Source organism: Saimiri boliviensis, chromosome 17, assembly GCF_048565385.1.
Source record: "Saimiri boliviensis isolate mSaiBol1 chromosome 17, mSaiBol1.pri, whole genome shotgun sequence".
In the NCBI taxonomy this organism is placed as follows: Eukaryota; Metazoa; Chordata; class Mammalia; order Primates; family Cebidae; genus Saimiri; species Saimiri boliviensis.
Genome location: NC_133465.1, coordinates 58,347,544 through 58,362,338, shown reverse-complemented (window position 1 = coordinate 58,362,338; position 14,795 = coordinate 58,347,544). Strand labels below are relative to the sequence as shown.

At 46.0% G+C, this 14,795-nt stretch overlaps 1 protein-coding gene across 1 annotated transcript in view; it reads left to right on the top strand.

Moving 5' to 3' along the window:
- WIPI1 (WD repeat domain, phosphoinositide interacting 1) overlaps positions 1 to 14,795 on the top strand; it is a 40,235-nt gene that overhangs the window by 14,366 nt on the left and 11,074 nt on the right. The window contains exons 4-8 of the mRNA XM_039476886.2: positions 168 to 264; positions 8,236 to 8,333; positions 8,994 to 9,086; positions 10,087 to 10,157; positions 11,107 to 11,214. Of these exons, the coding sequence (XP_039332820.1) occupies positions 168 to 264; positions 8,236 to 8,333; positions 8,994 to 9,086; positions 10,087 to 10,157; positions 11,107 to 11,214 (467 nt within the window). The remainder of the gene's footprint in view (positions 1 to 167; positions 265 to 8,235; positions 8,334 to 8,993; positions 9,087 to 10,086; positions 10,158 to 11,106; positions 11,215 to 14,795) is intronic.

Below are 14,795 nucleotides of genomic sequence, written 5' to 3'. Positions count from 1 at the left end.
GTGTGTATGTGCGTGCATCCATAAACACAATCTTTAAAATGCATCATCAAAATTCTCCTTTAGGCTTAGGATCAAGTTAGGACTCATATGAAAGATGAGTGATGGGGATTTGGTCAGTGTCTCTGTAAGGAACGGTTCCGTGGACTGACAAGTCTGTGTGATTCCAGAGGCTGCTGGTCTGCCTGGAAGAGTCGATTTATATTCACAACATTAAGGACATGAAGCTGTTGAAGACTCTCCTGGATGTTCCTGCAAACCCGACAGGTGAGCCCCACAAACGGAACAGATGCCCCTCAAATCTCTTGTCCAGGTGCTTCTCTCCCAAGCTTTATTTTCCTCTAAATGGCAAACCTGAAGCAATGTTCTTCCTTTCTGAGTTTTAGTGAGGTCTGTCTTGAGGCTTCTTCTTAATGGTGGCAGATTCAAATTATGTCAAGCCATGAGCCACGCAAGGGGGCTGTGTGGCCTTCACTGCAGTCCAAGAATAACAACACCCTTTGTCTGGGACCCATGTCAGCAAATGTGTCAAAGCACGTAAGGTAGACGTGTAAAAGATTTCAAGCATCTGATGTTGAAAGGTGTTTATCCTTAATTGTTTTTTGTGGTTCGTTCAGTACAGAGTAGGTGTAATAATTAGAAGCAGGTTTCAACTTGGTGTGTCTTCGTAGCCAGCAGAAAGACAATCTGATTGAACCATAGATAATGTGTTTTATTACACTACAAAGAAATCTCTCTACTTTGGTGATATGATAGGATTTTAAACCTTACTGAACTCTCGGAATTTCACACCATTCAATACATTCCTGGTGTATAAGAAGAGGAATGGTTTGGATTTGTTATATTGAAATAGCAGATGATATTATATGAATGCATTGAGCTAGGAGTAAACAAGAAAGAATTCCTTTGTTGTGTGGTGAGTTGAGGAGTCATCACACTGGAACAATTTGTGCATTTAATGAGTCCAGATTAATATTTGCAGATTATATTCCAGTTTCGTATCATTGAGCAACTGTTTCTATTGACTGTTTCTTAGTTCTTTGCCTTTCACTGAATTTCAAGATCTATGTGGGTGCCACCCAAGTCACCTAGACTTTTTGAACCTTGGTTCCCTTATCTGTAAAATGGAATAATACCCATCTCCCAGGATTGGCTGAAAATTAAATAAGGTAATGTTTGTGAAAGTGACCAGCACAGGAACTGCCATGCACAAAATACTTCCTACGTCTTCTCTTCATTTCAATTCTATAAATGGCCCTTGGCTGTTGATTTCAGTGCTTTAACATTTCAGCCATGGCAAAAGAATATTTTAAAAGAACAAAGCCAGCTGGATGTGGTGGCTCACATCTGTAATCCCAGCACTTTGGGAGGCCAAGGTGGGCGGATCACCTGAGGTCAGGAGTTCATGACCAGCCTGACCAACATGGAGAAACCCCACCTGTACTAAAAAAATACAAAAATTAGCTGGGTGTGGTGGCAAGCACCTATAACCCCAGCTACCTGGAAGACTGAGACAGGAGAATTGCTTGAACCCGGGAGGCAGAGGTTTCACTGAGCCGAGATCACAGTCCAACCTGAGCAGCAGAGTGAGACGACTCCATCTCAAAAAACGATAAATAAACTAAAATAAATAAATAAATAATAACCAGGCCATCAAGGCCATTAAGGAGTTCTGTGAGATAATGACTTTGAAGCACATTTTCCAAAATGGAAGATGGTACATGAAGAAGCTCTGGGTGGTAAGTTTTTCCTTTAGACAGGAGAGACTGAAACCATCTGGACAAATATCTATTGCAGACATTCTTTGTGCCTGGCACCGCAGTAGGCACCATTAGGCAACCACATACCAGGAGCCCAATATCTAGTTGTCACAAGTTCCCTCAAACAGTCTGTTCTGGGATGGTCCGAGACCGGTGAGCCAGCAGCCTTTGGCAGGAGTGAAACCATGTTTAACTCTGGGCTGCGGACACAGTTGAAGGGAGCATGCGCTCGTCTGATAGGGAATGAGAGGTCCCTGCATCTGTGCAGAGCTTGAGGCTGGCAGGTCCTGAGCTGGGCCTTCAGGGATTTGGAGAGGAACATCAGACATGCAGATAGCTACAAGCTGCCTGTGGCTCTCAGCTTCTCTGAAGAGAGGGGAGTTGGACACAGTAAATGCCACTTACTCCTCACACCTGTCTCACACTTGATCCCCAAGGAACACAGTTACTTCTGGACCGAGCACCCTCCCTTGCAAACACATGTTCTTCCATTTACTCTTCCATTTTTTGAGACAGAGTCTCATTCTGTTGCCCAGGCTGGAGTGAGGTGGCGTGATCTCAGCTCACTGCAACCTCTGCCTCCCAGGTTCAAGCGATTCTCATGCCTCAACCTCACATGTAGCTGGAACTACAGGCACCACCACCACACCTGGGTAATTTTTTGTATTTTTAGTAGAGATGGGGTTTCACCATGTTGGTCAGGCTGGTCTCGATCTCCTGTCCTCAAGAGATCAGCCCACCTCGGCTTCCCAGACTGTTGGGATTATAGGCGTAAGCCACCATGCCCAGCTACCATTTACTGTTCTGTTTTGTTTTATTTAGCAAATATAGTTGTTTTTCTGTCATTCAGAAAACTCACTGGTTGCCTTACTTACTGCAGCTTAAACAGAAAATAAGTACAGGGCTATTTGTGTTCCATGTTTATTGTTTGTAAACATAATCGCTTTTATCTCAAGAAAAATTAGAAACGATGGCAGGTACTTTTTCTGTCTCAGATAAAAGGATGTCTCTTTATGAAAGGATCCAGGGTTAAATTGAGCATTTCTTCTGAAAGACCAGGAGCAGATTGACCAAATTGTGTCTTTTTAGACCTCTGATGTTCTTTATAGATGGAATCCAAGATGTTTCAAATGCTCACGTTTGTAATTATCCCTTCAACTTCTCCTGAGCTCCCTTTCTACTGCAGTAAAATGGAGATGATCATTTTTAGCCTCCAGAGTTGCCATGGAGAGCATTACCTGAGGTCGTGGCCTGGGTGGGCAAAGATGGGTCCACCCTGTCCATGCCCACAGTCAGTTAGGCTCACTGACCAGCCTGCTCCATCCCATGAGGCAGCCTTGCACAGGAGCTACGATTCAGTGACATGACCAGGTCCTCACTCAGGAACCCTCAGAGGACTCTGCACTGTCGAAATCATGAATATACACTCCCCAGAGGCCAGGAATCACCTCTGTTCTATCCTCTAGCTTATTTTCTGAACAAAGAAATAAGATGGAAATTCAGGCTGTCAATTTTGTAAATCCTTGCTAGGTAGAGAAGGAAGACAGAATCACTTGGCTGATGGTCTTTCGCCTGTGAATCCTGAATGCATTTTGACTTCAAACTACAAATTAGCTATCGATAGTTCTCCTATTGCCTCACATTCAGCATCTAACGCAGCTGTAAATTTCCTCCTTTTTGTCTGTGTTTGTGTCATGCCCATTCCTGTTGTGTCAGAGATTGCAGGCTGTTTCCTTTAAAGAGCTTGGCCAGACAGGGGCTCCAAGTTAATTTCCTGCCAGCATAGCAGTCTGCCCTGAGCAGTCAAGGGTGGAAATCTCCATGAAAGTCCTGCCAGCTGCAGACCTCTCCTCAGTGGAGGGGGTGGTCACAGAACTGACCACCTTTTACGAAATATTGAGGGAGTGTTTTATACCATACAGCAATGCAGATCATTGAACAACTCATGGTTTCTTCCCCAGCAAGACCTCTTTCTGAAAATAGTAATACAAGTGGTATAGATGGTTCCCTTTTGTAAGAGCATAGGGCATTTGCTGCACAAAGAAGATTTCTTTCTATTTTTGAAAATTGGGATGCGTAGTCTGAGACATTAATCAACTCAGAGGGAACAGTATTTTATAAATCACTGTTAACTTACCTAAAATTTGGCATGTAATACTGTAAATACCAAGATGAGAATCATTTAGAATCATGGGACTTCCTCCTAATTCCACTGATGACGCCATTGGTTCTTGAGTTGAGAGCAGGTACTTCTTTTCCAGCTATAGAAGAATTACAGCCAAACAATTACAGTGAAATTGCAGCTGCCAGTGACTTACGAAAATATGTGTCAAGTGTATAACAAGTCCGAAAGCCCCAATCAGAACCTTATTCCTATGTAGAAAAAAGGCTGGAAGAAAATATGCTCAGATGTTCAGAACAGTGAAAAGCCTCTGGGTCTTAGAATTGTGGGTGATTTTTTTTTCTCTCCTTCTATTTACTAGGCTTTGCAAATGTTCTACACCATCACTTTTATATTATACAATAATATTTTTTAAAGCCCACGTCCTTCCTTGAAAAGGCTTTGTGTGACACCTGTAACAGGGAGAGAAGACTGGCAGAATGGCAAGAGCGAAGCTGAGGAAAACTCTTTCTTGCTTGCCTTGGGTGGTTCCCAAGATAGGAAGATACATTCATGTAGCTGGTTGGATGTTTCTGACACTTGGACCATAGGGAAGTCACAGTAAGCTTTTCTGGGGAGCTTCATTAAGATGATAAAGCTAGGAAGGCAGGATTCCTTGTCTAAATTCAGATGGATTGGTAGAGGTACGAGCCTAGACGCAAACTGTCAAAGAAGCGGTGTGTGGCAGCGTATGCCTGCCCTCGCTCTTCTCCTTGGTCCCTTTCTCGTTAGCATCCAGCGTCCTCCAGTTCTATAAGTATTACAGGAAGTTCAATGTTAGCTTAAAAAGTTTAAACCTTTCTTCCCTTCTGGGAATATTTCTATTTTAACATAAAACTCTGCAGCACAATGGGAATTATGTATCCAAGGCTTCTGCTCCAAGACTTCTTTGCTCTCTCTGCCCTGAAGACATGCCCAGTATTTTCAGAGGGAAGAAGTAAGAAACGAAGGCTTGGCATCGTGGAATGTTGAATCTGGAAAGACCTCTAGGTCACAGTAGCCTTCATTTCCCAGACAGGAAACAGGCCTGAAAAGCCACAAATAATGCAGCCGGAGTTACACAGTACATGGCAGACCCCAGTCTTGAACCAGTGTCCTCAGCCTGTCTCTAACCAGATAAATATTCCTGAAATACTGCCTTAAAATAAAAATTGAAAGTCTTTATTGAGATATAATTCATATGCTATGCAATTCACCTGTTTAAAATGAATGATTCAATAGCTTTTGGTATATTCAGGGAATTGGGTGACCATCACCATAATTAATTTTAGAGCATTTTCATTGCCCCTAAAAGAAACCTTGCACCTCTTAGCTATCATTCCCTATGCCCCCAGCCACAGGCAAACCCTAATCTACTTTCTCTCTCTATTAGATTATGGATTTCTCTATTCTGGACATTTTACTCCAATAGAATCATGCAGTATAGTTTCCCTTGTAACCGACTTCTTTCACTTAGCCTACTGTTTCCAAGGTTCGTCCATGTCGTAGCATGTGTCAGTACTTTATTTTTCTTGCTGGATAAGATATTTTAAGAATATGTCTCGTTTTCTTCATCCATGTATCAGTTGATAAAACATTTGGGTTATTTCCACTTTTTGACTTACGAATGATGCCGCTATGAACATTCATATACAAGTTTTTGTGTGGACATATGTTATAATTTCTCTTGGGTATATGTGTAGGAGTGGAATTTCTAGGTCATATGAGAACATTATGTTTAGCTTTTGAAGAACTGCTAAAAGCACTGCCCCATTTTACATTCCCACCAGTGGTGCATGGGTCTCAGTTTCTCTATATCCTCGCCAACATCTATCTGTCTTTTTTATTATAGTCATCCTAGTGGTTGTATGGTGGTGTCTCATCATGTTTTTAACACAGCTCTTTAAAAAACATATGTGCTAGGCCAGGCGTGGTGGCTCACCCCTGTAATCCCAGCACTTTGGGAGACCAAGACGGATGGATCACCTGCGGTCAGGAGTTTGAGACCAGCCTGGCCAACATGGTGAAACCTCGTTTCTACTAAAAATACAAAAATTAGCTGGGTGTGATGGTATGCGACTGTAATCCAAGCTACTAGGGAGGCTGAGACAGGAAAATCGCTTGAACTCAAGAGGTGGAGGTTGCAGTGAACCAAGATTGCACCACTGTACCTCCAGCCTGGGCAACAGAGCAAGACTCCATCTCAAAAGCAAAAGAAAACAAAACATATGTACTGAGAAACCTTCAGTCATCACGCACCGCATTCCTAAGGCTTTAACTCTTTAGTTTGGAACTCTAGTCCATCTAAGATTTCCACAGTCTTCACATCTTTTCTGCCAGCTGCCTCTATGAGAACCCAGCACGCAAGCCAACCAGATCTCCTGACTGCCTTCCCCTCCCCCCTTTCACAAGATTAGAATGCCTTCTGCCTGCCTAGCTGTTCTTGGAATTACATTTGGATGGCAAAGAACTCAGAAAGGAATTGGGCTTTCCAGAGCAAAATTGGGAATGTACAAGTGGCCTCTTCTAAGACTGGGGCCAGGAATGACCTTGTATGGCCAAAGGGGTGGCAGAGCTGCCAGAACACGCAGTTAAAGGTTCTGGGGCTCGGCCACTTCCTCCCGTAGCTATGCATGGCCAGTGATAAGAGGACAGCCCACTGTGGACTCAGCAAAGCCAGAGCAGGAAATGAGACCTAAGTTCCAACTCTAAATGTTTGATTTTCTTTTTCCTTTGCTCTCCTTCCTTAGCAGATTAGTTAAGGTATGTTGCAATCTGACCTCAAATTTTTCTGATACTTTTATAAGAACCCACTTAACATACTAACTTGTAACAACGTCAGTCACCTTTTTTATTTAGAAAGATGTCTCTTGCGTGATCTCAAAGTTTCCGGTAACACTTTGGTCTCTATGGAATTGCTTGAATTCACTCCTATCATGTGCACCTCTGTTCATCTAAGCCACTGTTTTGAAAATCCTTTACTTAAATATTGTTGAGATGTCCTCCCTCCTTGAATCCTCTTACAAATAAAAATAGCTTATGTTGGTTCAGTGGTTTGATGGGCTGTTTGCTCTTCCAGAATATTGTTGAAGCATCTTAAATCCAAAATGTCCTCTTTATTTAGTTCGTCTCATCTAGGTGCACCATCTTGACTGAAGATGGAGACCTCAAATAAACTCCCGCCTCCAGAGGTGCCCATTTCCCTTATCAAGCCAGAACATTTAGTTCAGAAACTGCTGTGTTTTTTTTCTTTTATTTATTTATTTATTTATTTATTTTGAGACAGAGTCTCATTCTGTCACCCAGGCTGGAGTGTAGTGGCACTATCTTGGCTCACTGCAACCTCTGCCTCTGGGTTTAAGCAATTCTCCTGCCTCAGCCTCCTGAGCAGCTGGGACTGCAGGTGCCTGCCACCATGCCCAGCTAATTTTTCTATTTTTAGTAGAGATGGGGTTTCACTATGTTGGCTAGGCTGGTCTCGAACCCCTGACCTCAGGTGATCCACCTGCCTCGGCCTCCCAAAGTGCTGGGATTATAGGCATGAGCCACTACGTCCAGCCTGAAGTTGCTCAATTTCCAAATAGGTCGTTGGCAGCTCCTCTCCTCCAACTTGAAATTACTGGACAACAGTATATAATCATCTGAAAAAAGACCAACATATACTGACCTTTCACAATAGGAAGATTTATTTCAGTTTTGAGTAAATTGTCTTGTAGCCCTAGAGGGTAATGGAATTGGAAGAGAAATAGTTGCTATTTCAGAGTCCTGGGGTAAAATGTAATGATAAGCATTATGTATATATGTAATTTTTAAAAAATTTTTGAGATGGAATCTCACTCTGTAGCCCAGCCTGGAGTGCAGTGGTACGATCTCAACTCGCTACAACTTCCGCCTCCTGGGTTCAAGCTGTTCTCCTGCCTCAGCCTCCCAAGTAGCTGGCACTATAGGCATGCACCACCACGTCCAGCTAATTTTGGTATTTGTAGTAGAGATGGGGTTTTGACCTGTTGGCCACCTGGTGTGGAACTCCTGACCTCAAGTGATCCGCCCGCCTCAAAGTGCTGGAATTACAGGCGTGAGCCACTGCACCTAGCAAGTCTGATTGTTTCACTGTAGCAAGAACACACCCAGTGTTAAATCAAGAGGTTTCCCCCTGTGAATTTGCTTTATTGGAACCCTTTGATTAGAAGAAGAATCAGCGAAAAGCAATTGTCTGCAGAGCCATTCATCCCCTCGCCAGCAGGTGGCACTGTGGCTGTACTGTTTCAGATGCCCTCTCCAGCCGTGCAGTCTCTCCCTTGGCCCCTGGCTTCTCATGTCCTGTTTCTTCTTTGCCAGGTCTATGTGCTCTCTCTATCAACCATTCCAATTCTTACTTGGCCTATCCCGGAAGCCTGACTTCAGGCGAGATTGTGCTTTATGATGGAAACTCCCTGGTAAGTTGACAGTGACCCAACTGAGCCCACCCGCCTTCCTTGGCTGTGTGGTCAGGAAGGAAGTGGATACGGGCTGCGGAGGGCCGGAGGTGGTGGGGGTAAGCAATACTGGGGAGTTGTTCAAGGGAAGGTGATGCTATTTGCCCTCGGGGTTGCCGTCAGTCAATATCACCATAAGCTGGCGGGTGAGGCCAAGTCAGACATCCGCAGCATAATGAAAACCACTTGCCAGCAGGGGGCCAGGTGCTGACTGAATGTGTCACCCTGCCCCATGCCACAGCCTGAGGCTGTGTGCAGGTGTTTCGTATTCCCTGCCTTCTGGTCTCTGAGGCTTCCCTGAGCAGGACAGGGTTGCTGAAGGAAGTTCCCTAAAAATGCGTGCAGGGCGTACCTGTAATAGCATCACGCTGCAGCGGGTGCTCAGTTCGTGGCCACCTTCCCAAGGGCAGGAAAAGGGATGTAAATGGAGTGGCCTTTGAAGCTGAATCTTGATTCACCAGGAAATGATGCACAGCTTACATGAAAGTGGCCTAGTGGACAGAGGAAGAGACAGAGGGAGCTGGAGAGGAGGGAGAAAGGAAAAAAGAGGGAGGGGAGAGAGATGAAATCTATCTTCCCTCTTCTGAAGCATCAATATCCATTTTTCCTTTTCACCAACAGAAAACAGTCTGCACTATTGCTGCCCACGAGGGGACGCTGGCCGCCATCACCTTCAATGCCTCAGGCTCCAAACTAGCAAGTGCATCTGAAAAAGTGAGTCCACTCCCACCCATGCCTCTGCCTGGGGTTCACTGGATGGCTCCTGCCATGCCCAGGGATGTGGTGGAACGAGCCTGGTGACATGAAGACTGACTGGTCTCTGGGCCCACTCAGAATTTGTTTCAGAGGGAGAATTTCTGGCCTCTGCATGTGTGGTATATTCATGCACTTGTTAATTCAATAGACCAGAGCCTGTACTATGCAAGATACAAGACACTTTGCATGAAAACTCATGGTCTTATTAAGAAATGTGCATACACATGAGCCGTAGAGACAGACAGATGCTATACCTTATAAACACAGTACAGGGCAAACCAAGTGCTTGGCTTTTCTATTTAGAGAGAATGATGTTTTCTGCCTGGAATAATCACAGAAAGTGATCAAATTGAAATTTTTTGTTTTGTTTTGTTGTTGTTATTGTTGAGATGGAGCCTAGCTTTGTTGCCCAGGCTGGAGTGCAATGGCGCAATCTCAGTTCACTGCAACCTCCACCTCCTGGGTTTAAGTGATTCTCCTGCCTCAGCCTCCCAAGTAGCTGGGATTACAGGCGGATGCTGCCACGTCTGGCTAATTTTTTGTATTTTAGTAGAGACGGGGTTTCACTGTGTTGTCTAGGCCAGTCTTGAACTCCTGAGCTCAGGCAATCCACCTGCCTTGGCCTTACAAAGTGCTAGGATTACAGGCCTGAGCCACCGTGCCTGGGCTCAAATTGAAATTCTAAGAAACCAGGGCAGTTGGGTGAACACACACACACACACACACACACACACACACACAGAGCCTTGGGCACAGGTGGAAGGGAAAAGGGAGACAGAGGGTGCTTAAAACATTTTCCAAGAGTTGCTGGTAAATAAAAATGCCTCTGTGCCCGACACTGTGTGTTTCCTCCTTAGAGATGGACACTCAAAACCAACACAACAAACTCCTCTGTAAAGCGACCTCTCTGTGTGAAGCCATTGATGGTTATGAAATTTCCACCCGCTTTCTCTTCCAGGGCACGGTCATCCGGGTGTTCTCCGTCCCTGATGGGCAAAAGGTCTACGAGTTCCGGAGAGGGATGAAAAGGTCTGTGTTCAATGTCAAACCCATTTTGAAGTCCCACAGGGGCTGCTGGCAGCTGTCTTAGGGAGAGGACAGAGTGGCGCTGTGCTCTTCACTCACCTGGAGGAGTGTAACTGCTCTCCCAGGTAATTGATGTCCAGGCTTTAATCGGGGCTCAGCAAAACTGAAAGCCGAGATGCTGTTTTAACACAGTTCAGCCATAAGAGTCCCTTTCTGATGTGTGCATGGGCGGCCGGCACAGGAGAAATGAGAGAGCCAGGGAGTCACAGTCCAAAAATAATTTCTGGTTTCCTTCCATGAAAATAAAGGATGATGTAAAGTGTGACTGTTTAGGATCTTATCAGATGTAGGTTTGCAGCCAGATCGGTGCACAGAGCAACCGGAAGATTCCAAGATGCCAGGAAGGCACAGTTCCTCTCTTCTGCTGAAGAGGTGGGGCTGCACCTTGTTTCTTCTCACATAAATAAGACTAGGGTCTGGGCACGGTGGCTCATGCCTGTAATCCCAGCACTTTGGGAGGCTGAGGGAGGCAGATCACTTGATGTCAGGAGTTCAAGACCAGGCTGGTCAACATGGTGGAACCCCGTCTCTACTAAAAATACAAAAATTAGCTGAGCGTGGTGGTGGGCGCCTGTAATCTCAGTTACTTGGGAGGTTGAGGCAGGAGAATCTCTTGAACCTGGGAGTCGAAGGTTGCAGTAAGTGGAGATTGCACCATTGCACTCCAGTCTGGGCAACAGAGTGAGACTCTGTCTCAAAAAAAAAAGGACTATAACCCTTTGGGAATCTTTCTGACATTAATTTCTAAACATGAGAACCACAATGTTTAAGGGATTTGGGGCTACCTAGGCTCTTCAGGATACATCAAATTTTCTTATAAAGCTGATCTCAGAACTATAAGGCTGTAAGTCTTTTATTTTGCTCACTGACCCATGTGTTGCTGTGCTTCTAGGTATGTGACAATCAGCTCTCTAGTGTTCAGCATGGACTCACAATTCCTCTGTGCCTCCAGTAACACCGAGACAGTGCACATCTTCAAGCTGGAACAGGTCACCAACAGGCAAGTACCGCATTGGGGTGCCACAAATGGTCATTAAACGAAAGGAGTCCGCCCCTGGCTCTTCTGCTGGCATGAATGATCTCTCTTCTTTCTCAACACCCCAATGTTGCCTTTACTTGGGACTTCACCTAAGTGATGGAGTGTGTGTTAGCAAAACTTTCGTGGCATATTGCACACAAGCAAAAACTGGGAGCCATCCTGGTGAGTTCATGTCCCGGCTCCGCCCCTCAGGAGCCATGAAATCCTTTGAAGATAATTTAGATCTGTGTTCTTCAGTTTCCTCATCTGCAAAACAAACGTAACAATAGTATACATGTCTGAGGCTGATTGCGAGGATGAAACGAGTCTGCAGATCTAAAGTGTTGAACATCATGTCTTGCATGTAGTAAGCACTAAGAAGTGTTAGCCAATGTAGCTGTAAATATAGCAATATATTTATTTATTGTCGCTGCCAGCACTACCGCTGAGTGCTTGGGAAACACCTGCAATTTCTCAGGGCATGAGAAGCTGTCTGAAAAGTGAAAGAAAAGCCTAAAAAGTGGATAAAATCTCTAGGGAAGGAGTACAAAGAACTTCAGGGCAAACAGTGAGCTTTGGGTTACACCTGTGCAGAATGGGGGCTGGAAAGTTCCGGAAAGGTGGAGGAACAAGAAGGGAGCAGCCCCCAGTGTTTCATACACCCTAGGGGTGGGGGACAAGGATTCTAGAGAAAGAGCACTTTGAAAATGTTGCCCCAACCTGCAGGGGAAAGGCAGGATGAGGAGGGAAATCTTCCTGTATTTGGGGGCTTGGTTGCTGGTACCCTTGGATGGAGTTTCAGAAGATGGAGGTGTAGAGGCCAGGCACCGCATCACACTGCTACATGCTACCACATACATACGTAACGGAGGCTGGGGACCTTATGCTGATACATGCTAACACATATGTAACAGAGGCTGGGGACCGTATGCTGATACACGTTAACACATATGTAACAGAGGCCAGGCACCATATCACACTGATACATGCTAACACATACGTAACAGATGCTGGGGACCGTATCATGCTGATACATGCTAACACATACATAACAGAGGCTGGGCACCATATCACGCTGATACATGCTACCACATATGTAACACAGACCAGGCACCTATCACACTGCTACATGCTAACACATACATGACAGAGGCTGGGCACTGTATCATGCTGATACACACACCAACACCTCCATTACAGCAGCTGGGCAGCATTTTGCACTGATACACACACATACAGTTGGAGAAAGCTCTATGTTTTTTGTTTTTTGAGATGGAGTCCCTCTCTGTCGCCAAGCTGGAATGCAGTGGCGCGATCCCAGCTCACTACAGCCTCCAACTCCCAGGTTCAAGTGATTCTTCTGACTCAGCCTCCCAAGTTGCTGGGACTACAGGCGCGTGCCACCATGCCCCACTAATTTTTGTATTTTTAGTAGAGATGGGGTTTCACCATGTTGGCCAGGATGGTCTCTATCTCCTGACCTCATAATCCACCCACTCAGCCTCCCAGAGTGCTAGGATTACAGGCATGAGCCACCACACCCGGCCAGAAAGCTCTATTTTTAAAGGCACGTGTGATTAGAGCAAGTCCATGCTGCCTGAGGTCACCTGAGCCATAGCACATATCACAGCCATGGGACTGATGTCTCCTCATCTCTAGGATCCTTGTCCTCCCCATTGTGTATAAAACACTATGGGGGCTGCTCCCTTCTTGCTCCTCCATCTTTCCAGAACTTTCCAACCCCTCTTCTACACAGGTGTAACCCAAAGCTTATTGTTCACCCTGAGGATCTTTTTACTCTTTCCCTAGATACTATATCTACTTTTTAGGCTTTTCTTTCACTTTTCAGACAGCTTCTTCAGCCCCGATCTTTTTGGAAGCCTTAATTCATCATCTTTTGTCCCGGGTTTGAGCACCGGAGGGCGGCTGAGTTGTTAAGATGCCGTTTAACCCCAGGGTTCCATGAGTGAGTGATCCCAATTGCTGCTGCAGCCTCGTCTCCACCAGGGTTTATTATCAGAGATTCATTTCCCACTTCAGGCTCTCCCGTTTCTGTCTGTGAGCACAGGGGACCAGGAGCAGAAGCTCCAAGTTGTTCTGGGTTCTCCCTTCAACCTGTCTGTGGGGTGTTCATATGTCCCCGGTGGTTACAGCTCACATGAGCCTCCCATCAGCCTGTCCACGGGGTGTTCACATGTTCCCAGTGGTTACGACTCACGTGTGCCTCCCATCAGCCTGTCCACGGGGTGTTCATATGTCCCCAGCGGCACGACTCACACGTGCCTACTCAGCCCTGCTTCGCTGGCCGGGGCCCTTAGCCATGTCTTCAGCACCTCGTGCAGGTCCAGCGTTACTCTTACATTTGGTCTGACTCTTTCCAGTCTCTTTTAACCAATGCCAATCCATCCTACATCATCTTGCTGATTAATCTGCTTAAAATTCTTCTTTGAACATGACACCTCCTCAGACACCTTTATTTCCCTTTAACCTTGGGAGTGAAGTCCCAGCTCCTCCCTGTCCCCCCAGTCAGACCTGCTGCAGAGCCCAGCAGCTACCACCCCCAGAACCTCCTTACTCCCTCGAGCCAGAGACAACATCCCATAAAACAGCACATGCCGCGTGCCACGCTATAGGCTCAGCCTCCTTAGTTCTCCCAGCAACCCTGTCGGGAAGGTTGTGATGAGGATTCCTGTTTCCCAAATAAGGAAACCTGGAAACGGAAATATTATGGACCTCATCCATCTCTCCCTCCTCTGTGGTCCTGGACTAGCTCCTGCTTGGACCATCTATGCAGCACTGCACATTCACCACTCACATTGTTTCTCTTTGTATACATCCCATGCTCGCTCAGTGTGGAATGCAGAGTCTGGATTATATACCTCTTTGTAAACCCCAGACCGTAGCACAGGCTGTGGGACAGTCAGTACAGGGATGTCTCGGGATGCTTCGGATCACAGAATCACAGCAGTGCACCTAGCAGAGTCACTTTCAGATGAGAACATCAAGGCCTAGAGAGGTTTGTCCAAAGACCCCCTAGCCCATTGGTAGCATAGTAAAGAGTAACTCCCAGGCCGGGTGCGGTGGCTCATGCCTGTAACCCCAGCACTTTGGGAGGCTGAGGCGGGCAGATCACGAAGTCAGGCGTTCAAGACCATCCTGGCCAACGTGGTGAAACCCCATCTCTCCTGAACATACAAAAATTAGCTGGGTGTGGTGGCACGTGCCTGTAGTCTCAGCTGCTCTGGAGGCTGAGGCAGGAGAATCACTTGAATCCGGGAGGTGGAGGTTGCAGTGAGCCAAGACTGTGCCATTGCACTCCAACCTGGGCGACAGAGCGAGACTCTGTCTAAAAAAAAAAAAAAAAAAAAAAAAAAAAAAGAATGACTCCCGAAGCCCTGAGCTGCAGAATCAGCTTCCCACCAGGACCAGTCCTGCAGACGAGCAGCCTCTCAGCAGCCGCCCATTCCTGGGAACTCACATGGTAGCCCTGGTCCTCAGTGTGTCACCCTCTGTGTGGGGCAGAGCTGGGGGAGTATCTCTCACCAATGGAACAGTCCCCGCCT